The sequence below is a fragment of the Cinclus cinclus genome, chromosome 1 (genome assembly GCF_963662255.1).
Source record: "Cinclus cinclus chromosome 1, bCinCin1.1, whole genome shotgun sequence".
NCBI classification, from domain to species: Eukaryota; Metazoa; Chordata; class Aves; order Passeriformes; family Cinclidae; genus Cinclus; species Cinclus cinclus.
In genome coordinates, this window is record NC_085046.1 from 121,904,536 (window position 1) to 121,931,114 (window position 26,579).

At 35.7% G+C, this 26,579-nt stretch overlaps 1 protein-coding gene across 3 annotated transcripts in view; it reads left to right on the forward strand.

Moving 5' to 3' along the window:
- Positions 1-26,579, forward strand: part of ZFHX4 (zinc finger homeobox 4) — a 123,547-nt gene that overhangs the window by 55,377 nt on the left and 41,591 nt on the right. For 2 of the 3 annotated variants that reach the window (XM_062489767.1, XM_062489787.1), the window contains exon 4: positions 26,367-26,432. The exons of the other annotated variant lie outside the window; for it this stretch is intronic. In XM_062489767.1, the coding sequence (XP_062345751.1) occupies positions 26,367-26,432 (66 nt within the window). The remainder of the gene's footprint in view (positions 1-26,366; positions 26,433-26,579) is intronic. 3 annotated transcript variants of the gene reach the window in all.

A 26,579-nucleotide genomic window follows, 5' to 3' on the forward strand; every position in this document is an offset into this window, starting at 1 on the left:
TGGAATTTCCATTTTACTAGCTATAATCTCAAATATGTAAATGGTAGCCAAAACTGGATGTGATGCTTCAGTTAAGAATTTTTTTGCCCGTTGTTTCTTCTAGCATCTTCTTGCCAAATCTTCTGGAGTGCTTGTAATTTCCTCCGTACAGAGCCCAACAGGCTCATCAGCAGCAGAAGGTAAACATAATAGATGTGAGGAATTTCTGGAGATTTATGAGGTTTAGCTTTCTGAAACATACACTGTGTCTGGCAATCCTGGGATGTGGCCACATGTGGACTCTGTGAATTCAAAATGTTTTAAATGGGGCATCATTTAGCCCCCTGTTAGAAATAAAATTTAGGAACAAAAGATGCATTCTGCAATAGAGCTGAAGTATCATTTCTGCCCTGCAACAGTGTGTTTCAGTTCAGAAGAATTACCATCAGGGAGGTTAAGCTTTTGTTAAAATGTCTATGAAATTTGACAAACAGATTAATATCCCTGTTATTTAATAAATTAAACTTACTACCTACAGTCACCCATATCTTTACAGTGAAAGATCAGAGACCATTATGCAGCAACCAAGGAACATGAAGCTACTCTGTACTAAGGAGATTGGCATTATTGGGATTTAGTATCGAAAGCTTCAGAGCAAAATACATAAAAGTACAAGCCTCATAACTGTACCATTATTATAAACATTAATTTATTAAATTCAGCCATCTGTTTATGAAAATGTAATTGAAAAATTGCACTCCTACATTAGTTTATTGAGCTGATAAAAGAAGATTCATTAGCAAAGACAGAAATATGCCATCCTAATGATCACAATAATATCACTGCATGTTAAAGTGTTCTTTTAACCTTTTTCAGTGGGTTTTACTGATATTAATTAATCAGCTTGGATGCTGTCAACATCTCAAGCACTAGAATGATAATTCCGTTCTGTTCCATTCCAGGCATTTCTCTGCATCTCTGTCTTTTATATGTTTAGCTAGAAGAGTCTGGAAGAGCATTAGCAGAACAGTAGAGAGAGGCCTCTTCTTCCTGCCCATTGTTTAGCTGTAGTGTTGCCTGATGGAAGAGCTCATGTCCATAAGCCTAGGTTTTTCATGGCCTGTTTCATCCTTGTTCTCAAGGACTTGAATAAATGAACGATGGGATCATTTGGAGGTAAATATTGTCAAGAACATCACTTTAATACTCATCATCTTCCACAGTACACTAAAACAGAGGGGACAAGTAGCCTTCAGTGAGAAGGATGGTTAAACAAAAGCTTCTATGAGCTCTGGGATAAATGACACTTGAAATGTTGCTCCTTTTTGAGTTTAAAATCTAAAACTTTGCATGGCTGCCTCATGCTTTTATTTCTGCTGGGTAGTAATACTCTGAGATGCTTCCAACTGTAGCAACCTAATTAATAAGATTGAAATGTTAAACATTTGCATACCATTTTTTGGCCAATATATGCTGGTTACAAAAGTTTTTGTGTATTGATTTCCGAGCATTTCTCCCCTTTCACTGTGAGTACAGTGAATCTGGGAGAATGAACATTTTTATCTCACATCATTCATATGCATGCTTATAAAATGCATGGCACCTTAAAAACATTGCCAGTATTTTTTTGAGCTTCATTTGGAAGATAATATATTTCAAAGACAAGAGCATAAAATAGCTAGATATCATTGGAAAACAACATTTAATTATTAATGAAACCAAGACATTGGCTTTGAATGAGAAGCGACTGCTCATTTACTGGAGATTTTACAGCAAAGGTAAATAATGAAATCTCTTTCCTAAGCTAACCTACATAGTGGTTTTGACTTAAACGTTTTTTTAACATGGAAAATACAAATAAACATTTTAACTCCCCTGCAAAATAGAAAAATAGTCTTGTGTTCATGCAGGTTTTGTGTGCATTTGTCATGAGCAGCTATTGTGGAAGTGGGATTACTGCCTGACAATTTCATCACGTCTGTGAAAGTAATGTTTAGGAGGTGAAGTAATACAATGATACTAATCCAGCTTTTTATAATCAGCCTCCTATGTATATAATATTTATGTTATTGTCTGTGCAGGGTTTTCTTTTCCTAGAAGCATTCCTTATCTGCTAGAATTCTTGTTTGACAAATGAGATTGGATTACCAAGTCACAGCTGTATACACTGGTTGATGTATTGCTGTAGGATTGATAATTCAGAAAAGCAATGTAGTATTTGGGGGTTAATTTTCTTTTCTTCGACACAAGAATCTAATGCTGTTTGCTAGATATTTTCTTCATTTTTGTTATCTAAATTTTACCAGGTTTAGACTAGTTATTGACTCGGTTAATGTAAAAAATGTTGATATGCTGTCAATATTAATGTAGATGTCAGCCCAACACTAGTCCCTAATGTATGTAAGAGCAAGTATTTTTTACCTTGATACAGAAAGGCAGTCATGTGTGAGATTTAATATACATCCTAATCTATCTTGTCATTGCACTAGCCATGGGTGATGTGCTAATGTATGGGCAACCATTTTCTTTCTCTCTTCACACAATGGAATAGATACACATGAATGACAGCCAAGTCTCCACTCTGTAATTATTTGGAGGGCAGTTAGAACATACAGAAGGAATACAGCAATACAATAGTTTTAGTTACAGACTTAAAGTCTGTAGCCTGTTGTTTTGTTGATTTTTTTTTTCAAATTATGCAAGGAACCATATGATCGTTTATAATTCGTAAAAAAACACACATACAAAAAAAAAAAAAATCCCCCCAAAAACCAAAATAACAAAAACTACTCAACCCCAAGAAATGGCAAAACCTAAGTAAGCTTCATAACACATAGGGTTTGGAATTTCAGTTCTGAGTGCTTACACTCACAGACAAATATTTTTGCATATTTGAATACATTCTTTGTGCTGACATCATCATTTTTATTCACTTTTCTTGGCAAAATATATGTTTTATAGTACAGAAGATTTGTCATCAAGTATTTCTAACAAGTGAATAATCAAATGAGCTCTTTAATTAAATGTCTCTTTTATATTCATTTTACTTTTCCTTTCTCCATTGCTTTTTCAAATTGTGAACAATTGTGGAAATATGGGATTGTGAATATAAGTTGACACAATGTAAGATAAGCAAGCAAAAATTAATGTCCATAGTATGTCTCATCTTTGTGCATGTTGGCAAAACCAAAAACCTGAATATTGCTTTTTATATAAAAGACATTTTGATGAGATTGCAGTTTCCTAAAAAGCGAGTCCAAAATTACATATTTCTTAACGCAGCTTGAGTCAACAAATCTTTGAGTTCTCATATTAATTTATAATGTAGCTTCCTTTTGTTCCTCTTTTCAAACTGTAAGAAACTGTCTTTATGCATTCAATCTGTCTTTGTGTGAGAGAAAATGAAAATGAGGCACACTGTCCAGATCATAAAGATAAGCAACAGCCTGCAATTTCAGCATTTTTTTTTTTTGCTATATATTTAAAGAGGGAGGGTACATTTTTTTCCTCTGTGGTTAGATGCTATCATTTGTAGACTAAAACTATTGCTTTCCTGGTATCTTGCAGTGTTCCATTCCGAATTAAAATCACTATACACATCTTCAATAACTCTAAATTGAGACTGTTATAAATTCAACAACAGAAACTGAGTGAAAAATTCTACTCACAGTACTTTATATGGAAATATTCAATTTAGAGGATAAAAAGAAAAAAAAGAGAATCCCAAAACATTCTATTTTTGGAATATATGTTATAATCCCCATAGTACTTTAGTTTCCTCTGAATAGTCTTCTTCTCTGAGAGTAGTAATATAAGGCTAAATTGTTACCTTATGTTTTCATAGGATAGGTTTGTGACCACAGACAGTTACAATTTACAGTGATTATGGATGTTAACATACTTGACTGTCACTATTATTTTTATTTCAAATAGACTTCCAGTGGACTAATGGTATGAAGAGTAGATTTTTTATCATCACAGAGTACTACAAACTTCCCATCAGTCTGTAGCTAAAGTGATGCACTAACACTTGCAGTCAATAGGAAGTATTAATTTGTGCCTTTGAGACAATCCTGTAGGATTGTCCTGTGACCCAACTTGTAGGTTGGGTCACAGTAGATTCTTCTGTCTGTCTGATCTATCCAGCTACCTGCTACATGACATGGGTTCTGAATATTTGTTGAAGTATCTAAAAACAAAAAGGGGTGGTTTCAGATGCTTTAATATGCAAATAATTTCTGCTTACTAAAGAGTTTATAGTAGCTTCCATGTCACTACTCATTCAGCTAAACATTATGTACATTTGAGTGTTTCTAGGTTTCTGAATTAGAAGTATAAACTTTGATGAGACACAAGTGATGTTGAAGTGGTGTGACAGGCAGTAGATGTGTTCTCACAAACTTACTGCTTTTGCAATGTCAACGTTTTCAGAATATCTTTTCAACTTAATCATCAATCTTCCACCTTTTATAACTCAACTCACAAAATCTATTGCCAGTTAAAATTTATGTCAGGGTTTAAATCTGAATTTCTTACCTGCAAATGCTACCATCTCCTCTCGTAGATTAGTGGGGTTGCTGGTAGTATGTCAACATGTAGGTACTATGAAGATCTCAAATTAAAAATATCTGCAATAAATTATTGGAAAGCCTAAAAATATTGATTTGAAATTGAGCATAAATGCTAAGTTTTTCAGGAGGAATAGGAAATTGGTTCTTTACTTGAATATAAGGTACATATCTGTGTTTTAATTTTTTCTCTACTAAGTGTTCAAAAACACTCATGTAGAACACAAGACCACACAAACCAGTTAATTTAGTATCTTTGCAACCTGTCATGTTAATATGTAAATACATGTGCATATGTATTTAGACAAATCTAAAAACATGCATTATTTACATGCTGTAAGAGATTTTTTTCTGAGCCATTACAGTCTATTATGTAAATACGTGTTTAAGGGGCATAATATATTTTTTTTTAATTTCTGATTTTTGACTTGATAGGTCATAATGGCCAGGATCCCTTACACATTACCTCATAATTTATTTCAGTCTGTATTATAGATGTTTCTGTGATGTTAATATGAATTTGCATATAAAATATGCTTCAAGAAGTTACTGTACACATAAAGATTAATAATTCACGGATTTTAAATGGAAGAGAGAACATCAAAACTGATTAGTTTACATAAGGGTAAGATTCATCCTTTCTGTGGAAGACTAGCACAAAACCTAGGCATCGTGTAAGCCTCACTTAAGCCGTCAAAATGCATCTTAAATTGATTTTAACTGGTGCATAGGCTTTGCTGTGGCAATTGGTGAAGTGGTGAATTTAATCTGGAGGAGAACAGTGCATTTCTAAATGCTTCCCACTTCTAGAAGTGAATTAGCAGCTCTTCTAGGAGCACCCAGTTTCCAGCAGTCCTCAAAATTTTACTTCCTTGTTTACAAGAGAAGTGAAATTCAGTTTTAGGTGAAACACATCAAGTACCTTTCTTACCCGTCTGTTTTGGGTCACATCTGCATCAGCAGCCGGGGAACAACACAGTACAGAGATGGCCGACCTACTTCAGAGGATATAGATACATCTGCCACAGGACAATTATTTAACCCAAATTTATATTCCAACTCATGCATATTTAGATACCAGCTCATATTCCATAATTAAATCCTGAATTTAGCCATTCAGTGGATTCTGAGGTGCCCTCAAGATCATTATTATTCATGGAAACTGTGTGTTCATCTGGTTACCGAGATGAGATTAAATGTTTGGATATGTTGACTTTCAGTCAACAGATATGACTAAACACAGGCAGAAATTTAAAAATTGGGCTTGTATTTTTCTTTACCAGCTAATACTTGTGGTTACGGGACAGTGCTGGCACTGCTAGACGGTTTTGTAATAGGAACCTGACAGCCGCCAGTAGCAGAGACTGAGGGAACGAACAGAGGAAGAGGTCAAGCATATAGTCATGCTTCCCTGGCATAGCATCCCAGCTTCTGGCAAGTTTTCCAGACATCTAGTTTTCAGCAGACCAGGCTTAAGCTGTGAGCATTGGAGAACAAAGAATACCTACAGAGTTTAATAATGGAGAATGTCTCAGGAGGGACGGTAGGAAAAGGGAAAGTGTGACTTGGGCTCCAAAAGCTGCTGGGAATGAGGATGTCAGAGGAAAAATAGACATGATAATTAATTAAATAGACATAGGTAATTGTGAAATAGTAGAAATGTCATTATTCTGGACCTGTGTTGGGTGCTGGTTGTTTTAAAATATTTTATCTAATGCTTTGTTTCTAAGCAATATGTTTTGAAGCAGAACAGCTGTTGGTAGGGTATGTCCAGGCTCAGATTGCAAAAAGAGCTGCAGGGCCTAACTTGAGTCAGGCCTGTGGAAAAATACAAGTTTATAAAACAGAAAATATGCAAAACACATTGCAGCTTCAGAGTAGGAGCTGTGTGGAGACGTAGAGGTACAGGGGGCTGTAAGATCTGAGAAATTCTTCCCAAGTCCATGTAAATCCCAGGAAACTTAAATGTCCAATCCAAACATGTCTTATAGATAAAGGCTTGCATCCTTATGGCCAAACTCTTCCCTGCAGGAGTTACACCTGCTCATTAGGAAGGGGGAATTGTCTACACTCTTTGAAAAAGAAGTGAGTTCAGTGAACCAGAGTGATAATTGGTCATGGCCAGCATGACATCTATCAAGGCCAGGGTCAGTTTGTAGCTACCAAGTCCAGGTGGAGTGTGTGTGGACACAAAAGTATCCACATGTCCTGGCTATGGAGTCTTCCTGTAGGACAAATTATTCTGGCAAGAGAAGAGGATTTTATTTCAATGGATATCTTCTAAACATAAATCCCCCAAAACCAATCTGAGGTACACTAAACCTGGGTCATGTACTGACTGATCAAAATGAACAATTTAGTTAGAATCTACTTACTGGGCAAAATTAAGTCACATTAAAGCTAGCTGACCTGTTTTGGGTGAGGTTTTTGGTTGGTTGGATTTTTGTTGACTTTTGTTTCTGTTGTTGTTACAGCAACCTGTTGAATTAGTTAAATTCTAATTGGTCCTTGAGGAGAAAGATCCTGATGGGAACAGAAATGCTTCTCCTAGATAGGCTGTGGCAGGCCCTCGTTAACAAGAAATACAAAACATTGTCCTGATTTCATGTCATGCAGTCTCTAAATACATTGCTGAACTGAGGTCTGGGCTGTATAAGGAGAATCCATGCAGAATAAACTCTTTCTTAAGCTCTGTCTCTGTCAGGTGGCACACTGAGACCAACTGAATTCCTTTAATTTCTCCCTGTTCTTCATCTTTGCCCCCTTCTATATGAGGCAGACCTATGGATTGAAATTACTGTCCTTATGGCTTTGTACATACAGAGATAGATTTATATAGATAAATGTCACCTTTGATATTTGTAATGGCAGCTCTACAATGCCATTAAACATTATTTTTTTCAAATTAGTTTAGAAGAGGTAATATTATTGAGCAGTTGTACAAAAATAATTCAAATAAATCCTCTGGAACATATGGAGAGGAACTGCTTAGGGTAGTAAAGCAAAAATACTAAATAATATACATCATTTGGGGACAGAAATTACATTATCTATGCTCTGTGTGATAATAATTACTTCACGTTCATATTCTGAATGTTTACTAGTATAGTTTACAGGAATCCATTACAGTGCTTGCTTGAAAACCTCTTTTTTTAGTTATTGTGGATTTCATTCCTTTTGACTTTCCAGGGAAATACCAGATGTTACAATTCCCTGTGGTGGGCTAATTATTTGCTATTTTTTTTTTTATTTTAAAATACATCAAAGAAATGGTTCAACTATGTGAGCCTTGAAAAAATTCATGGATTTTTTTGTTGTTGTTGTTTGTTTTTGCATTTTGAACATAATTTTAAAACATTCCAAAACAATTCTCTTTCTAGTTTGATTAAAAGAATCATATGATCCTGGACTGATTCTTCACTACTTAACTTCTAGCCTGGAGCAAATTTCCTTAAAAAGCTTGGGAGAAGGGGGTTGGAGGGGATAGAGGAAAATGAAAAAAGGAGGAAGGGAAGCCTCAACAGTGGAAATGCTGACCGAACCTTAACTATAGTATCATGAATGGCCATGCTATAATGCAATGCTAACAAGGACTCCTGAGATAAATACATCAATTAAAGGCTTGCAGGTGTGTCACTAGGGGTGGATAAAAAGAGAGAATGGGAAAGGATTTGTGCCAGCAGACCTTATGGTTTTGCTGTAATTAGTAATCTGTGCAGGTGTCTGTTATGAATAACTGACAATAAATCTTGGTTTCTGTTTTGAATATTGCTTTTGTTTCCCAAGTTCCATGCCTGAAGGGGAGAAAGAAAATGACTAGAAGATTAATTACTGCAATGGTTACTCCCAACAAGATAAAATGGAAAGTAGTAATCTACTGAAAGAGATTAAATATTGTTATTATTATTTTCATATTTTATTTTGATAACAGAAATATAAAGGCGGTATAGGCTGTGTGGGGGTATGTATGTACTGATTTTTGTGTAACGATGAAAAAATAAGTCTACTTTGTGAACAGACTTTCTTCAAGCTATGTGCATAAGGCAAATATTTTTTCTTCTTCAAAAAATAATGGAAGGGTATTCAAACCTTCTACATTTGTGCAGTAACCTCTAATTCTACGCACAGTGATGAACTGTACGTAAATTTTACCATAGAGCCATGTTTTCCTTAGCCTCTCCATCTGCTCATTTTTGACACCCCTGTCATTAACTGTCATTTTCCTTTAAATATACAGTGAAGCTGAAAGGCCAGCTCTACATCACATCATTTCAGATTAGGGGCAGTTCCTTTGAGCTGAGCACTGTTTAGGTGTCAGAAAGAAGTCTCTGACCTCTCTCGTACCACACTGCCGCAGGGCCTTAATTAGTACTGACTCCAGCCATTACTGCAGAGAGGACAAAGGCGACCACATCATTTTTCTACTTAGGAAGTTAGCGTCTGACCTAATAACTTGTCCAGGCTCGCAGGACAGTGTAACAGCCGCACAATGGCAGTGGGGATTATTTGTCAGGTTCTTTGCTCCTCTGAATGTAGGAAAATCGGGGAAGTTAGCTATTCTATCCTCCAGTCTTGCACAAGCTTTTTTAGGCCTTCACTCTGTTGATTTGTCATGGAGAAAATGACAGACAGCAAAGGAGTCAGATATTCAGAAGAATAAAGAGTGTGATAACGAAGTGTAGAGTGGTTTTTGCCCTGACTAGAAGTATCTGATTATTTTAAATATCACTCATCTTTCAAGATCTGTGCTGGTGCTATTGACTTTAGTAGAATTTTATCACTTATTTCATGAAGAACAAACTCAAGTCTAGAGTCGAATGAGCTCCTTTTTTCTCTCTCCTTCTTCCTTTCTCTCACCCTTCTACATCCCATCCCCCATCTCTTAGCAGAAAATCACTGTCACATGAGAAGCATTTTACAGTGCTTTTGGCACAGCATTTTTTATCTATTTCAGTAGAAGTTGTACTCATTGCATCAGATGTCAGCATTATATAGTTCCACAGAATCTCCTTAATTTTCCCATTTGTTTAGTATCATTCCGCTGAGAAAGCTTCATGCCAGAATAAAAGCACTTCTTAATCTAGAGCTCTTTCTCATTTTATTTTTTTTTTATTTTTGAAATTATTCAAAGAAATTGGAATTGCTGTAAAAGTTGCACGGTCTCACATCACATTCCTTTATTATCAGCCAGTGTCACATGCTGCAGCACAAAAGCATGTTTTATGCTACTGCAGCAGAAATTGCTCTCGCTGTAAGTACATTTCAGAGAGTTGGCAAGATGATCTAAAACTTGCAGCAAGCTAAAACTCTGCTGATGATCAGTTTGTCAAGGTATAGGTATCACAAATACATTGTATTTCCGAAAGCTATTTAACCATAAACGATTTGTCTATTAGTTTGAGGCTTGAGATTTGTCCTTTTTCTGTAGACAAGAAGTAATTCCTCCTGCTTGTCTTACACCTCCCTCAAAGCAAAAGGAAAGAAAAGGAAAAATTAGATTCTAATTCTGATATGCTTTTCCATGCATCTTGGTCTTTGTAATTTCAGTTCTACTTAGGATTTTTTTTTACTGTAGTGACTTTGATCCATATTGGAGTCTCAGAAATGCCATAAAGTTCCTGCATCCCCAAGGAAATCTCTTCTGAAGTGATCACACAAAAGTAATTACCAAAGCTGCAAAATGTTGCATTAGTATTTCTTGCACTAAAACAGCATTTAAGGCAATAGTGTGCATTTAAGTTCTTCAACAGGGCCCAAACTGAGCAAAATTTGTGAGACTAGACAAGTTTCTATATAGAGCTATAACATGGGATAAGACTGTTGGGGCCAGACACTTCAGTCTATGACAGTATGATCAAGTATTATTTCATTTAGTCTGTGAGCTGAAATAATAGCCTATAAAGTGTTTCTGAGTAGTCCTTTGACTACATATCATATATTGCAATTTCCTTATTCTCTTTTAGATTACCCTCATACATCGATTTTTTTCTGAGCAGCAGGAAGGTGAACTTTACCTTTCTGAGCATAAATAACTCCAGATTCAGAAATGTTCATTTCACCAGAAAGACAGAGCACAAAAGAGGTCTATATGAAGGAAGGGGCTTCTGAATTTCTATGGATCTGTATGTCTACAGAAGTTTATTCTCCAGAAATGGGAACAGCATCTACTGGCAGCTATTTCAGCAATTTAGCTGATGCTTTTTGCCCTCCATTTGCTGAAGAACAATATCTGGTCTGTGATTCTATTCATAAGTTAGATTAAAATTTTAAAGGGCCACTGCCTAGCAACTTCTGCTCCTTAAGGATTGGCAGTTTTATTATGAAAACCACATTAAAATGGAAGTTGGTTGCCATCATTTTCCCATTGCACTCAAGCTCTCAGGAAGGGCAGAAGGAGAAGAACCTCAGTTCAGGGTAAAGGCTACCTGGCTGCAGGCATCCCTTCCACCTGCCACAGAGCCAGTCCTACGGGCACTGCAGGCAGCTACCTTCAGCAGTCATGGATGAATGGCAGAAAGGGAGATCTCATCCTACCCTCTGTCATTTGTCTAATCAAGATTAAACACATTTTCAGATTATTGGCCACTTCACTGCCTCTCCCCAGTGGTAGTGAGGCAAATGAGTTGTTCTAGCAGAGAGATACGGAATTGCCTAGGCTGTGGGTAGAGAGTAAGAAAATAGGTAATGTGGTGAATTTGTATCAGAGTTTCTCTTTCACCAAAGACTTCCTTTCTTTTGTGCCCTAGGAGGAAGGCTAGAAGTTCTTCTAAGAGGGTTGATCTACCAGTCTTAAGGATTTGCATTCAAGGGACTGGGAGGTCGCTAGTGTGTACCATGGGGAAAGGACCTAAATAATCAAGATCGTATTTGCTTTGATGAGGCTGTTACTTGTGCATGCACAGTAAGGACTGTACATGTGCAGAAGGATATATATGGTCATTAATAAGTGAAGTCTTAACTGAGTGTATGATAGCTGTTTTTATAATATTTTTAATGTTACTGGTAAAGAATAGGCATTTTCTAACTTCCAAGAGTTTGCTCTTTTTATTAAAAAGGTTGTTTGAGGGGAAAAAAAGTCCAGAAAAGAAAACCAATCAGAGACAATAACTACTTTTAGAGAATATTAAAACTTAGACCAAAAAAAAGAAAATACCAAGAAATCAACATTGAGTTTGACTTGGCATTTTTCTGTGCTTATATGCACCTTTCCTTTTATTTTTTCCTTGTTTTGTTTTGTGTGGCTTATTTTTTTTTTTGTATGTTTCTGGGTTTTTTTTGAGGGGGTGTTTTTAAAATTTTTTTTGTTTTGTTTTTGGTTTTTTTTGTTGTTTTTTTTTTTTGTTTGTTTGTTTTTTTGGGGGGGGTCCTTCTTCTGTGGTAAGATAAGGAGAGAGTGTCAAGCTTAGAATATTATGGCTTTTGTTGCTTTGAGTCATAACTTTACAGTTACTAAGACCCACCGCTTTGGCTTGTGAATAATAGTTTTTATGCCATGACAGTATAGTTAGAAGAATCAGATAGTTTTAAAGCATATTCAACCATCCTTTTTACTTACTTTTAATCAACTTGTTCTTCCAAACAAGGTGTGGAATTGATAGGTGTTATTGATTGCTTGTAGCATTACCTAATCTTCACTAAATGTAGGAAGCTTTTCAGATTTAGAAAGGTGGCAGAAAATGTCTAGTAATGATGCTACTGGGAATTGAAGCTCAATACCATGGTCAGTATAAAAGTGATATAGCTATAAGAGGTATTTTATTATAGGCCCATTTTTTTTTTACTAAATGCTCAAGCTGGTGTAATTTACACTTATTTTGAAGTTGCTTATGTTTTTATCAGCTGTTTCAGTATTTCATTTGTTTGAATTTACACCAAGAAAAACTTTTATTGATGATAAAGAGCTGAAACTTTGGAAGACTACAGAATGTAAGGAATACAGTACTGTAATAATATTAAAAAAAAATGGATGCATTTATGCTTTCAATACAAAAGGGAAAATATGAGAAATCATTACTAAAACAGATATAAACGTGACCTTCACTGTAGTTCAGTAATTATCCTAGTCCATGGTATAGTGTTGGTATCATGATTTCCTTTATTTCCTCTTTGTTTTCATTTTTATCTGGGTACTTCACTGGTGAGTAATAGCTAAAGGGAACCCATTTATGCAAGGCGAGCATTCAGTTTGCAAGTGAATTTGCTTGTAGCTATTGCCACATTTGAACCTCACTAATGTATGTAAATTAAAAACTCTGGTATTTGGATCTCTCCTGTTTGAAATAAAAACAGAATCTGATCATTACAATCTGCAAGCCAGGTATTATCACTGGACTAGTGAGCCGCTGATGATAAATTGTACTGAATAGCTTGTGGATAGAATATTTTATCTCAGTTCTCTATCACACAGCACTGCATAAAATAAGAATGATTCATCAAGCATGAGAGCTGGTGGTTTATGAAATTCATTGCTCACGGCAAGTGTATTTTTTAAAATTCAAAAGACAAAGCAACTCACAAGGGTTATTTAGTAATCAGTGTGAATTACTTCTAGGTATAAGCCTTAGTGAAAAAATTAAAAATACATTTGCTGTACAGGAAGCATTATTGCTGTAGGTGCTATAATTTAACTGCTTCTTGTCTATACTTTTGTTTGTGTGTGTGTGTGTGTGTGTGTGTGTGTGTGACCATTTTGGATTCCAATCCTTCTCCCCTTTATTTTTAAAAGTGAAACTGCATAATCAGTTGTAACAGGATTATTACATCGAACAAGTCTATTCTATGCTCTCAGCAGAAACATCTTCAGGGGCTTGTACACCTTAGGCTGCAGAGGGTATTTTGTTTATTCAAAAAGACATGTAAAAGGAGAAGAGCAATATAAAGTCATATTTTTTTCCTTCAGATTTACAGTAAGAATGTTTCATTTCTTCTTGTGTATTGATGTCCCAAGGCAATGTTCCAAATGAAAAGATAATAACTTATGAAGAAGTGTCAAAAACTAATTAAGTTTTGTAACTTGTTTTTCCTTCACATAAAGTATATTTTTCATCACACTGTCCAGTCACATGCTGGGATTTCTGCTAACATCATCACATGCCAGTCACACCAAATCTCAGTGGTTCTTCTCCTCCTGTCATTATTTTCAGCATCAATTAATTTTCTTGTGACCTCGCCTTTAGAAAATGTAGCAGGGAATTATCAGTGCATGCTTTGTACAGTCTATTTGGAAGGCATTAGGCCACTGTGTGTATTTGAAAATGGAGTAGGCCAAACATTATATTTTCTCACCTGCAGGGTTGCCTAGTAACCTGAATTAAGGATTTTCACCAAGCCTTCAAGACAAATAGAAAAACTGTAAAGCAGGTTGACCCAGGTGGGAGACTCAGACCCACTCATGCAGATTAGCATTTTGAGTGGGGAAATATAAAACACAGATCCTCATTTACATTATTGTGGAAATAGCTTTTGTAATTAAAGCAACCTATTTTCTTGGCAAGTGAAAAGCATGTGATGCATCATATTTCACTGTTGCTAAATTTGTGTTGTGAAGTACACTTTGTTTTACTTTTTGACATATTATTTGCTTGTGGACTGTCAAAACTGAGCACTTGATGAAGGGATTGAGGAAATGTCTTTAAAACATGTAAATATCTCTTTGGTGGCACTCTCACTAAAAGCATGCATGCTTGCCTGTGTTGGGTAGCAGTTCACGTAGATATGTTCAGCTTTCATTTAATCACTTCAAGGAACTAAATTCCTTGTTTAATGTATTGCCATTGAAAAGAAAGATTAGTGTACTTTAAAGGTGGGGGTCATTCTTTGTAACGCTATTACAGCTTTGTCCTTGACATGCAAGATTCCTCCAGAAAAGGAAGGGGGGGGTGGGGGGGGGGGGGGGGAAAGCTGGAAATTCTGCCTCAAAGGTACAAAGCAAAGAAGTAGCACAATTAGAATGTCGGCACATAGTGACAGTCCTCTGCAAATGATGGTGTCAGGCCACTGAGGGGCCGAGGGTGGCAGGAGTGACATTCACCCTAGCAAGATGGAAATAAATGCCCTGTTTGATAAAAGAAAACAGACAATTTATGTATACCCTGAAGAGTTAACAGCTAGTGAGCCATTCCTATGGGTCAAGTGCTGCATTTGCATTTTGATGGGATGTTATCAAGTAATTAATGCACCAGTCAGGATTTATTACCTCAGGAGTGAACTGAAAGGTTCATTACAAAATCGGTTTCACTTGAAGATAGGCATTTCCTCAGAGTTAGCTTTTGACATGTTGTTCCTAGCTCTCTCTGCCTGTGGCAGCAATGGTAGAAGGCCAGTGAGGTGAAATTCATTGCTTAATAAGGGCATTCACTTTGGGTATTCTTGTGATAATAAATGTATACATCAAGGCCGCACTGCCTTGTCAGTTTAATTGCTTCTTGTGCTCCTTAACAAGCCAATCTTAATCAGTCTGGACCATGTTATGAATAATTTAGGGATCAGCAGACTTCACGCTTAATAAGATATACTAGATTATAAAACTTAAGTGCACTGTTTATAGAAAGCATGGAAAACACTTTTAAGTTTTTATTAGCAGCAAGGAAAAAAACCAAAACAAACCCAAACCTAGTAGTGAGGTTTTCTAACACTTGCATTTTGTGAGCAACAGCTGTGTGTCTCCATGATGAAAACCCCTCCACTTCTGTCAAAGGGCCACAGTTTGGCCTCTCTGTCCCCCTAAGCCTCCACCAGACATAATGGGAAATTTGAGCAGGCCATGAGATTAAAGCCCAGAATCTGTGGCCAACCAGAAACTGTCATTTTAGAAAACATTCTTTTATCTTTTTAAATGCAAAGCAGATCTTACTTTAAAACAATTTCTGATGGACAAGAATTACCTCTTTGTTGTTTGGTGGTTGACTGCCTACATGGATTTTAATGCAACTATTTAGATTTGAGATTGGGTTGCCAAACCTCTATCAACAATGCAATTTTAAAATGTTTTTCCTTTGTTTAATGATAAAGGTGAAATATAGGATCGACTGTAAATCACTCATACATAAAATGTGAATTATTAAAGTAAAATACTTTTTATTTATTAAGGTGATACAGAAATACATTAAAAAGTAGCAGAAATAGTCTCCAATCTCTGTGAGCCTGTTATGATTCCTCCATCTAATAAGTGTTGTTTGATTAAAAAGGAACGTTTAACCTTTTTGTTTTAAAAGAATTCTTTGTCCTCCATTTTACCTCAACATTTGCAGGCTATAAGTTGTCCACAGAGTAATGCATCATTCAGTTTATGACATCTAATAAAGGCCTACTGCAAGCATTAGAACCAGGTGCTTCAACAATTTTCCAGTCTGCTTGTAGCTGCTTCTGTTTGTTCTCTTGTAGCCTAGATAGGAAAGAAAGAAAGAAAGAAAGGAAAAAAAAAAGAAACTAACAAAAACCTGCAACATTTTTCATTATTTTCTTTTTTATTCCTTTCTGTTTAAGCCTTGACACACGCTGACAGCACTAGAGTGTCATTTGATGCCCATGTAAACAATAGCTGCGTGTATTTCTGATCACAGAGCCTATCTATTAGTATAAATAGAGATGTAATTAAAGGCTATGCTTTCAGTCGTTAGATAAGGTATTAAAATAATGTTATTGTTCAAATACATTTATGAATCAGGAAGATAGGTACCAGTAAATGAAAAACAACTTCAAACCTATTTCCCAACCTATAGCTGGACTATCATACTCCTTTGTTCTTGTGCAGGTTAATAGAGATTGAGGAGATGGGCAGAGGAAAAGCAGTGCAATTTTCTGCTATTTAAGCTTGGCGAAATGGCACTCTTCAGGAAGCAGCAAAAAGTATGAAAGCGTAATAGGCATTTTAAAAGTAGAAGTCCATATAGCTGCTTGAGGGATCCTCAGATTTAGGCATGCATAGAATCACGAATGAGATAATCAGCATTGTGAAATTGAAACCTGTCTGCTGCCTGCTGCTGTTCTTCCCTCTTTCAGTGGAGTGATTTGTAACACTCATCTTCTTCAGGCAAGGCAGCCTTCAAGATTATCCAGAACTGTCAATAGTAATTGCCAAAGTATTTTATTACCTACAGAAAATCAAAGGAATTTTATAACCAACAGTTATCAAGTTTCAATACACGGTATAAAGAGAGCAATTTTAGTTGGAATACAATCGTGTTTGGCTTGCTTTTATGTTCTTGAGACAATTCTTGTGCAACCAACTACAACATTCATTGTATTTAAGCTGGAGGCAAGAATATGCATGTGTACTTGTAGTTTAAAAAAATTACATAATGCTTACAAGCTTCTGCAAACAAGTGGTTTTTAATTGTCATGCAAACTATGCCTTAACTAATTACTTCCAAAAAAATGAGGTTTCTGTAAAACTTGAGATGACATTTTGCAAGTCTGACAGTAGATATAAGTTTAACTGGGGCATTCTCTGTCATGAGGTAAATAAAATGTCTGGAAATTAGCAGAATATGACACTGATTATAAAGCCTGAAAGCATTAATGTTGCAGATCTTATTATAGCCTCTGAATATTACTGCTATGTGAACCACAGTCGTGATTGTCAGCCGTTCATTTAACACAATTCTGTTTTGCTACAGGGTCACCCATGATTCAAAGCCTTTCAGATGCTTGGCTTCTCTCTCAGGCTATGCATGAGTGAGGACTGCATCTTCTGTTCAGCAGTGCTTTTCTGACCCAAGCATTTCACTTTCCTTCCCTGACACCAGGGAAAAGAAAAGTGTGACTGTCTAAATGTTTGGTGGGAGAAAATGTGGTTTCTACTTTTGACAATGTATTTCCCCTCTAATTCATAATGTTAAGACTTCAATCACATGACTGACTCTGTGGATTCTTTTAAAAACAATATACATATTCGCATATTAAAAAATAAATTGGCATGGAGAAATGCCTATTTCTAAGTTCCAAACCAGATAGGTGTACTTGTATTTTGAGTCATGTGCACAGGATCTTATTCACGGCACCAAAAAGCAGGTGTCATTTCTGTTGAGGGGCTGCACTGAAAGAGAAATAAGCCATGAACCAATTTTATACTACTACAGCCATGAAGCCATGATTATAGCATAACAGAGAGCTCTCCTTTCAGCTGTGAACCTCCTTGCTTTTTCTCCACAAGCTTTTGTTTTTAAAAAAAGACCTGTTAATTGAATTATTAATTGTTGTTGAAAGGGGAAAGTACTTTACCAAGAACCTCCTTTCATAGCACTGCAATATATGAAAAATTTAACAAAATGGTAATTAGGGGAGAGGTTATTTATATACTATTAAAATGCTGATGTAATTATCAGAGAGTTATTCAATTATACCAGATAATAGACATTTTTAATGTAAGGAAGACGGCTAGCCTGCTGGAATTTTGCTAATATGAGGAACCTACCCTGGGTCCTGTATTTCTTTCACTCTTTTAATTTATACTAATTTGTTTATATTGTACAGTGTGTGAAACATGCATTGCTACATTATTCCATCTAGTATTTCCATATGGATTACAAAAGAGTATTATATAGATCAACCAAAATTCTTCACATATATAAGCACGTCAGAAAGAAAGGTACTCTCTTCCGTTTTGAAAAGAAATTCATTACCTCAACTACACATCCTGAGAGGGGGAACACTTAGGACTAACAAGTGGTTAACACAACAATCACATTCTTTGTTTACTAGAACTGTGGATTTGAACTGAATAATGGCAGGAGAAGCTGATGTTTGTATTTTTGAGGGCCTGGAACTTTGTATTTAAACTAGATGGGTGCAAACACTATTCCCTTTAGTCCCTGATTGTCTTAGTATTGTCCCCTTGATAAATCTGGAATTGTCAAAAGCCAACATGGGCATGTTGCCTCTGTAACATACTTATTTAAAGTATTGGGGTTTTTTGGTAGGTTCATTTTAGTTTACACATTGCCACTCTGGTTGTATGTTCAAACATTTTAGAAGTCTCATTAGTTTGTTTATTAAAAGGAAGGAATCTAAATAGTGCAGAGGAAGCACATACTCTGTAATTCCAGATACTGAATATCTCAAGACATGACTAGTGATCATTTTTCTAATCAGATGTATGATCGTGGAGACTGTCATGATGTAATGGCGATATGGACATGTGGCTGTAATACCATTTTCTCAGAAGAGGAATGAATTGTCTCTGATTCTAAGCTGATTGAAGTATTGGCATTCAGAGAATCAGAGCAGAGGAACAAAAGAATCTGTCTGTGCAAAGCTGTACTACAACTCATATAAACCTAAAATATCTGGCAATAAAATGGAATACTTTTTAAATGTTTTTTTTTTTCTTCAAAATTTCAGAATGCAAGTTATTGGAAGTTTTAAAACAGAGGGAAATGCAGAACAGGATATATGTAGATCATACTTCAGATAACAGTTTTCTGTTAGGACACAGAATCTGAAAAGGCTCCAGTTGAAATCAGCTTAGCAGTAGCACAACTCTATTAAATTTAGCAGAGCTACTATTAATTTTCACCAGTTTGTATGAGAAAACTGTAATTGTCACTCATTACTATAGAGAAATAAATTGCATTTCTTTCTTAAGTCTTTGTTTGTTTAAACCTTATGTGGTTGCATTTAACATTGGATTAGGTAGGGTAAGGGTTTACTGAGAAATTGCACAGCTGTATTTGTACAGAGCTGTACCTGATTCCCACCTCCTGTAGTGTGAGCAGTGGTAAGTGAACTGTTTCTGTGTTGTTCACTCACTCTGTCAGATCGAAACTCAGCTCAATAGCATTAAACTAGCTCCCATTTGAAAGATTTGTCTTACAAAACCCTGAAAACTGCTCTGAACATGCATACATTGATTTTGTTGCTGGAATCTCCTGAGCTTTGATGAAAAGGAGACTCCACATGCAGGTGAAAGAGGGTTTACCTCTTCAATATTAAAAAGAGAAGATTAAGGATTTTTGTTCAGCTAAGGCTGAACTAATCAGTGACATGTGAAGGTAAGAGACCTGGCCTCATGCCTATAGTATGATAAAGTTATTTTCATTAGTTGAACAACAAGTTCAAATTTCTCTAGTAGCTGCCTCTGAGTAACTGTCTACCATTATTCCCATTTGCACAGGTAATCGAATATCCAGGGGTGCAGCAGTAAAGTTTTTTATTTTAGCCACAGAGAGGGAGGTATTTGTCATGTTCATTGTAAGAAATTTGCTCAAATTTTGTCCTAGAAAAGATGCAGCTGTTATATCAATTCACTGAACAAAATCTGTATAATAGTATTCTAAACGTTGAGCAGTTTGGTATTCATGGCGGAGATAAGGCATTTTTTTGTAATCAGAAGTTTAGTTTCCTCTCACTAAATTCTATTAAAACATTAGAAAATGAAGATGAGTGATTTTCACAAGCTTTCACGTTTCACTCTAAAGAAAAAGGTTAATTTAGGCTTCCAAGTTGGAGAACCTTTCTTTTTTTGTCCTTGCTAAAGACATATTCTGCACAGTACTTGTGGTTATCATAGCACAAACAACTATGTGAGTTTTAGCAGAAGAAGAAGAGTAGGGTAGCTTTAATTTGCACATGTCATCACTGAGAAGAGAATGTCACCACAATGTAATGCACAACATTCTGGGGATAACAACAGTTTTTCACCTTCTGCTGTCTGATCTGGCTTTCTCTTGTATTCACCTGTGGAAAGCCAGATAGCAAAAATGTTGCTTGAAATTGTGGCACAGACAAGGCTTTGCAAGATATAGAGGGAGAAGGCAGTAATTGTTTGAACGAAATAGCTATGCTGTAAGATATTATAGCATGTTACAAATATATCTGAACTTAAGTCTTATCAGCCATACTTTTGATCTGTAGTAAGAAACACGGTAACAAAACTAAAATGAATGCTACAGAGACAGATAAAACTAGATAAGAGGTTTTCAGAAATTAGATAACATTTATTTATCATCATTTATAAGAATCACTTCTTTTGCCTCTTAGGCATATGGTGGTTGCATTCTTGCACAGTGTGGTTTTTCTTCAGCAGATCTGCTCCCCTGCCATCCTTAAACTGAGGTCACACTCCAGAGGCACATGGAAGTCCAAATAAAAGAAAGTAGCTTCTTAAACATATCTTGCAGTTTTAAAACTAATGATGACTTATCTGGAAAACTAATTGTGGGCGATGACTTAGCCTTACTTCAGTCTGAACATAGAGCAGAGAGGACAAGAAAAACAAGCTCTGAAATAACTCATGGGACTGGAGGATTATTTGTCTAACTTGGCAAAATTGTGAATAATCTTCAAATCCTGCTGTAAAAATAATGTGCAAGTACTGCTTAGTAAATTTGAGTTAAAACCCAAATGTATTTAATGACCACATATATTCTTTAAATATTTAGTGTTTTTATTGACAGAGAAATATTTATTTTACTACAGCATTTCCAGTTTGCTTGACTTACGAGACTCAATAGCACATCTATAGCAATTCCAAACTGAGGAACTTAAAAGCAGTAATGATGAATTTAGGCCAGTTGCAATTTAAAGGAAGGTTGCTGGCATTTTAAAATTACTTGATTCTTGTGGAATTCATTTCATAGTTTAATTCTGTTATACCAAGAAACGTTAGATACAAGGGTGGAAGCTGAACTGGTAGCATTTTTTTTTTCCTAAGCCAATCCATAAAGATGTCCCTTCACCTCTTTGATGTGATAAGGAAGTGTTAAATCAAAGTGAATCCTTATTCTGCATCTTGGGACAGAATACTGCTTAAGCCAATTGTTACTATTCCTGAGTGTTTTAGACAGTGAGCCATGCATTTCTCTCTGCACATCAGAGAAGATTGGAGCAGTCATTGTGCCACCTGCTATCACTTAATTAGTATAATCATCTTATTTCCAGTACAAAATAGTGGCATCATGCACTTTTTAGTAATTGTAACCGTCATAATATATTCCAAATTATGTTACACTAACATTATGTGATTTAGAAATACTAGGAGAGGATATTTGCTTTGCATTTGTACACTGGTCTTTCTGATCTTGACTCTCACTCAGCAGCAAAAGTCCATAACTAGCTTTCTGTTTTATTATGATCCTAAAGATATCACTGATTCATATCATAACTCGGCAAATGAGTCTTTGGTAAGTATGATTTAACATTTAGGGGACAGAAAAAAAAGAAGAAATAATGGAAACAGCAGCTTGGCATAATATAGAACACACCCAGGCTTCAGAGAATTTGATCTTGTTTCTTAGTAAAATATTTTTTTTTAGAAAACAGAATGTCGATGTTCATGTATGCAAGTTATATTTTATATACATTCTGTTTGTGGTTCTCAGCTTAAGGAATAATTTCAGTTCATCAGAATAGGTCTTAATGTTTAAACATTACTATACTGCAGTGAGATTTTTTTGCTCCTGGAGATTTCATCACAACAAATGAATAGGTAATAAATGAGCCAGTTTGGGGCTGCTTCATTTCACTGGACAGTTCTGGGCTATGAGGCTTCAAAAACAGAAAGAGAGAGAAAAAGAGAAAGAAATAGGCAATGACATGAAGGAATACAGGCAAACCTGAGCCACCGTCAGAGCTAACCCTCCCCCATTCCCAATGATACTGTCTGGCTAAGCAAAGCACTGCCACATACATATCAGGCAAGGTTATTACCACTCTGCTTTGTAAACATGCTATGCCTCCTGGACATCTTCTATTTTTATTTCATTTTTGAGTTATATCTTATATGTAAATCTAGGCTGGCGAGAATCAGGAGGCATTCATAGGGTTGGGCCAAATTCATTCCAGGTGCAGTTCCAGGTCTGTTGACTTCAATGAAATTACACCTGGGATGAATTTGGTCTATTATTAACTATAGAGATTACATGTCCAGCTTCCATAGTATACTAAAATACCCAGAATACATATAAATAATGAAGTATGTAATTACAGTCCTGGTTTTAATTTGTGTTCTTAAATGTACTGATGCTTTTGCACATGTTTATAGTTATAGCTATGCTATTGTAGTATATTTTTGTTTAGTGCAAATATATTTGAGTTTTTCTTTAAAACAGAGATACATACAATGTTTACTTTCAAATGTCTCAGCAAGTATTTCAAAATCCATATGATGGCTGATTCCATATAACAGTATTAAATTATATTGGTCTTAAATATCTTACATATATACAGAGACAGAGAGAGAGAGAGAGAGGGAGAGAAACATGCAGGACATCACAATACTGCCACTTAAAATCATTCTGCAAACAATGATCTTACCTTCGTATGGATTATATGTTAATCAGTACGCACAAAAAGGTGATCTTGTCAGAGTTGATACGAGCCAATAGAATTGTTGCCTATCAATATGAAAAAATTAATTCAGTTTATGTTTCCAGTCTCAAACAGTGCATAACAGGTCAGTTGACAGGAATTTGTGCCTGACCAAACCCAAAAGCTAGGCAGTATTTAAATAGACTCTTCCTTCATTAGGAGACATAAAAAGCATACGTATGACTTACCTCTGTGTACACCTAATTCCGTTTGCTTTCCCTGTATCGTTTTGTACATTCCTGCATCTTTCAGCATGGCACACTGTGAAGACCTGGTAAGCGAGTTAAAGTCAGATGACGCTAACGAATCCCAGCGCAAATGACTGAATCAATAGGAAACCAGCCACTGCTGTTTAAGTGTATCGATAAATGTACCTTTATTTTCTCTTGAATGGATAAGTGTCGCAGTTAAGAGTCCTATGGATCTCTTAATTGAAAGTTAATTTTAAATCAATAAAGAGAGTCATTTAAATATTGATCAGTCCTTTCTACACGAATTGTTAGCTGATTTTTTTTTTTGAAACAACTTTGTTTAAATGCAATCAATAGCCCACAATCACTGCGTTCCATAAAAAATTGACAGATGTTCCCAAAATGCCTGCAAGGCATAATCTTATCTGTTTACATATGTAGCATAGATATTTCAGTCCTTTTCAAATGTACCCAGGTATCTATGGCAGAAATGTGATTTCCTTAAATACCAAATTGCACTACTAAAATGCATTCTTCCCCTTCTTTTTCAATAAGGTGGCTTAAAATTTTAAAGGAAGAGTTCTTGGATTTCCTTTGATTCTACAAGTAATATTCATATTGTTTTACTAGTGCAGGAAGACTGCAAAAGAAGAATGCCCTTGTTTTCCACATAGGGAAAAGAGAGATAAGCACTTATATGAAGCACATGTTCTCTGGAATTTGTGTCATAATCCATCAGATGTATTACTATATGCAAAATGATACCTAGCTTTTAATTATATAGACATTTATGTACACTTTGTGCATTCATGTTGAATAGTAATGACTTTTAGCTTTATTTCATGGATATGGTCTCTCTCCTCAGCAGCACATAGCAAGACTATTTTGTCTCAATTTGACAAAGCACACAGTTGAGTTAAAACGATACAAATTTCATTTCATGAGATTCACTGAGATTAACCTAATAAAATAAACCTAGCTACATGTGGCTTTCAACATTTCAGCAAATATGGCACTTTTCTAAGATGCCTTCCCACAACACTTTCAGTAATTTGCCTGCAGTGGCCTGGTGCAATTTAGTTTGTCACACCTAGAGATAAAGTCAGACTGGACACTTTGGTACAAGCAATATGAATTGAATTTTTCTCCCGTACCCTCTAATTAATTACAAAGTCATACTTTGATGTTCACAGCTCTTCAGTCCTGAAGTTCTGAAGTTGGCCTTTTTTATTATTATATTCCTTATTTTTCAATTTTCAAATTCAGTGCCTTTTAAAGGAGGTTTGTACTTCTAATTAAGCCCTTTTTGGAGTATGAGAGCATAAAGTTAATTATAACAAATCACAAAATTACATATATCTACAATTTGTCAAAATTAACATTTTTATTTCCAGTGATCTGACTTAAATATAAAATAAAATTGACTGACAATTATTTTGACTGACATCTACCTGAAGAGTATTACTGTAATAATACTTCCTAAGTGACAAACTAAAAAATTAAGTCCCACAATTAAAACTTTATGACACATAGTAATTCAAGGCAGAAAATAATAAACAATTTTTTTAAGAGTACTGTCCAAGGAGAATAGGGGTTGCTTGGAGGAGACAAATCTGACATGCAATATAATTTACTCTATTTTTGCTATTAATACAAATGCTTCCTGCTGTTCTGAAAATCCACTGTTTCTTAATCCAGCATTATTGTCCTCTTAATGCAACATTTCAAACCCATTTTGCTCCATTTTCTGTTAGAAAAGCCATATTAAACAGGAAGATTAAAAAGAAAGAACCAGGTATCATTGGTCCATATGCATATGGGTTCAGCATGTGAGGATGCTGTTTCTAGGACTGGCCTTAAGATGTGACTGATAGATCTTATTTGTCTGATAGAGTTGACCAGGGAAATAGAGCTACAGCTGGTTACTTCATTAGGTCCTCTCATTGATTGAACCCTGCTGAAGTGATGCAGCAGGCTCCTGAGATAACTGCTGGTAATAGAACAAAATGAATTCTTATCACAGAGATTGGAAAGGCCATTAACCCTGGCCTCCAATGCTTTTCAGAGGTCACAGACAGGAAGCCAAGCGGTGACTGGGAAAACTGTTTTGTGTCTAACTACAGGTCATGTTAGAGGGGGTCTGTGACTTTTTTACCCTTCGGCTTCTGTACAGATGAAACTGTTACACTGGCAGATGTTAATAATCAGCTGTAAATAAATATTGGAAGCAGAAGAAGAAAAATGAGAAAGCACAGGAATTTTTTTCAATAAATATTTAATAAAAGAGCAATTGTTTCTGTGATATTTACTGCCAGTTCTGCTGTAGATTTTTGCCTAATACTTTTCCATATAAATTGAAAAGAGAAATACATAGAGGCACTTAGAAACCGAAATTTAATATGGTTTTATATAAAAATACCTTTCCTTCCTTCCTTCAAAGATGAGAATTATAATTGCCTGCTGCCTCCCTGCTTGCCTTATTCAGCAAGCCTATCACCAGTTCATCTGTGAATTAGTGCAGGGCGCTGTTTGCCTTTCACCTGGTTGAGAAGGGTATATATCTAAGTAACAGTCCTATAATTTACATTTAATGCAACCTTTCAATTGACCAAGAGCCCACAACCTAAGCCCCCATCTCACAGCTGAGGACTTTCCCACATTTGTCAAGTCAGTGCCACTCTAGCATCAGCCAGGAGAAATCATCCATTTAAAGCCTGGAGCTGCACATGACAATTTTCCTATTGCTTGTGAGAAATCCAGCCATGGCAGAGGTAGCTTTGTGTTTTAGTTTTTTGACTTTAGCTTTCAGCAGCAGTGTTTTATTATGCACATGGATTAAAAAAATATATAGTGGGATGCATCTTATAAAATTAAATGGAACATTTTCTCTTTATTACTGACATATTTAAGCCTATGCAGATACGTGTTGTAGGTTGATTTTAGCAGTATGTTGGTGGCTTCTATCCTTGTGATTGTGATTTAATTTCAGTGTCTGTGGTCATGTGGTATTCTCTGCTGGAGCCAATCTTTCACAAGGAGCAAGTTCATTTAAATGTAAATGGGGTCCTGTGGATGGAAAAAACTACATACTTCATGTCTTCAGCGACCCACCCAAGCATTGGTTTGGCCTTCCATGCATAAATAATAACAAGAAGGTATGCTGTCATTGCCTTGCTTGAAACACCAGAAGTGGTTTGGCACAGCAAAAACCCCAAGCACTAAAAAGAGATTGGTTTGGATAAACTCACAGTTCAGATCCCCATCCTGATTAAACAGTGTTAAAAAAAAAAAAAAAAAAAAAAAACCACGAAAAAAAAGTAAGAGAGAGAGAGTTATGGAGTTATTTTGAGGAGTTGCGAATTACAGGAACAGCTGAAAACCAACTCAGGCTAAGAACATGCCATACCTAAAAATACTCTGAAGTAGCAGAAAGCTTGTCATTTTGTTAACTTGAATGGATTTTTGCTCTTAATTGTTTGTAGCAATTTGCAAGAGTGGGATGTGAATGTGGTATAAGTGGCAGTATAATTAGCAT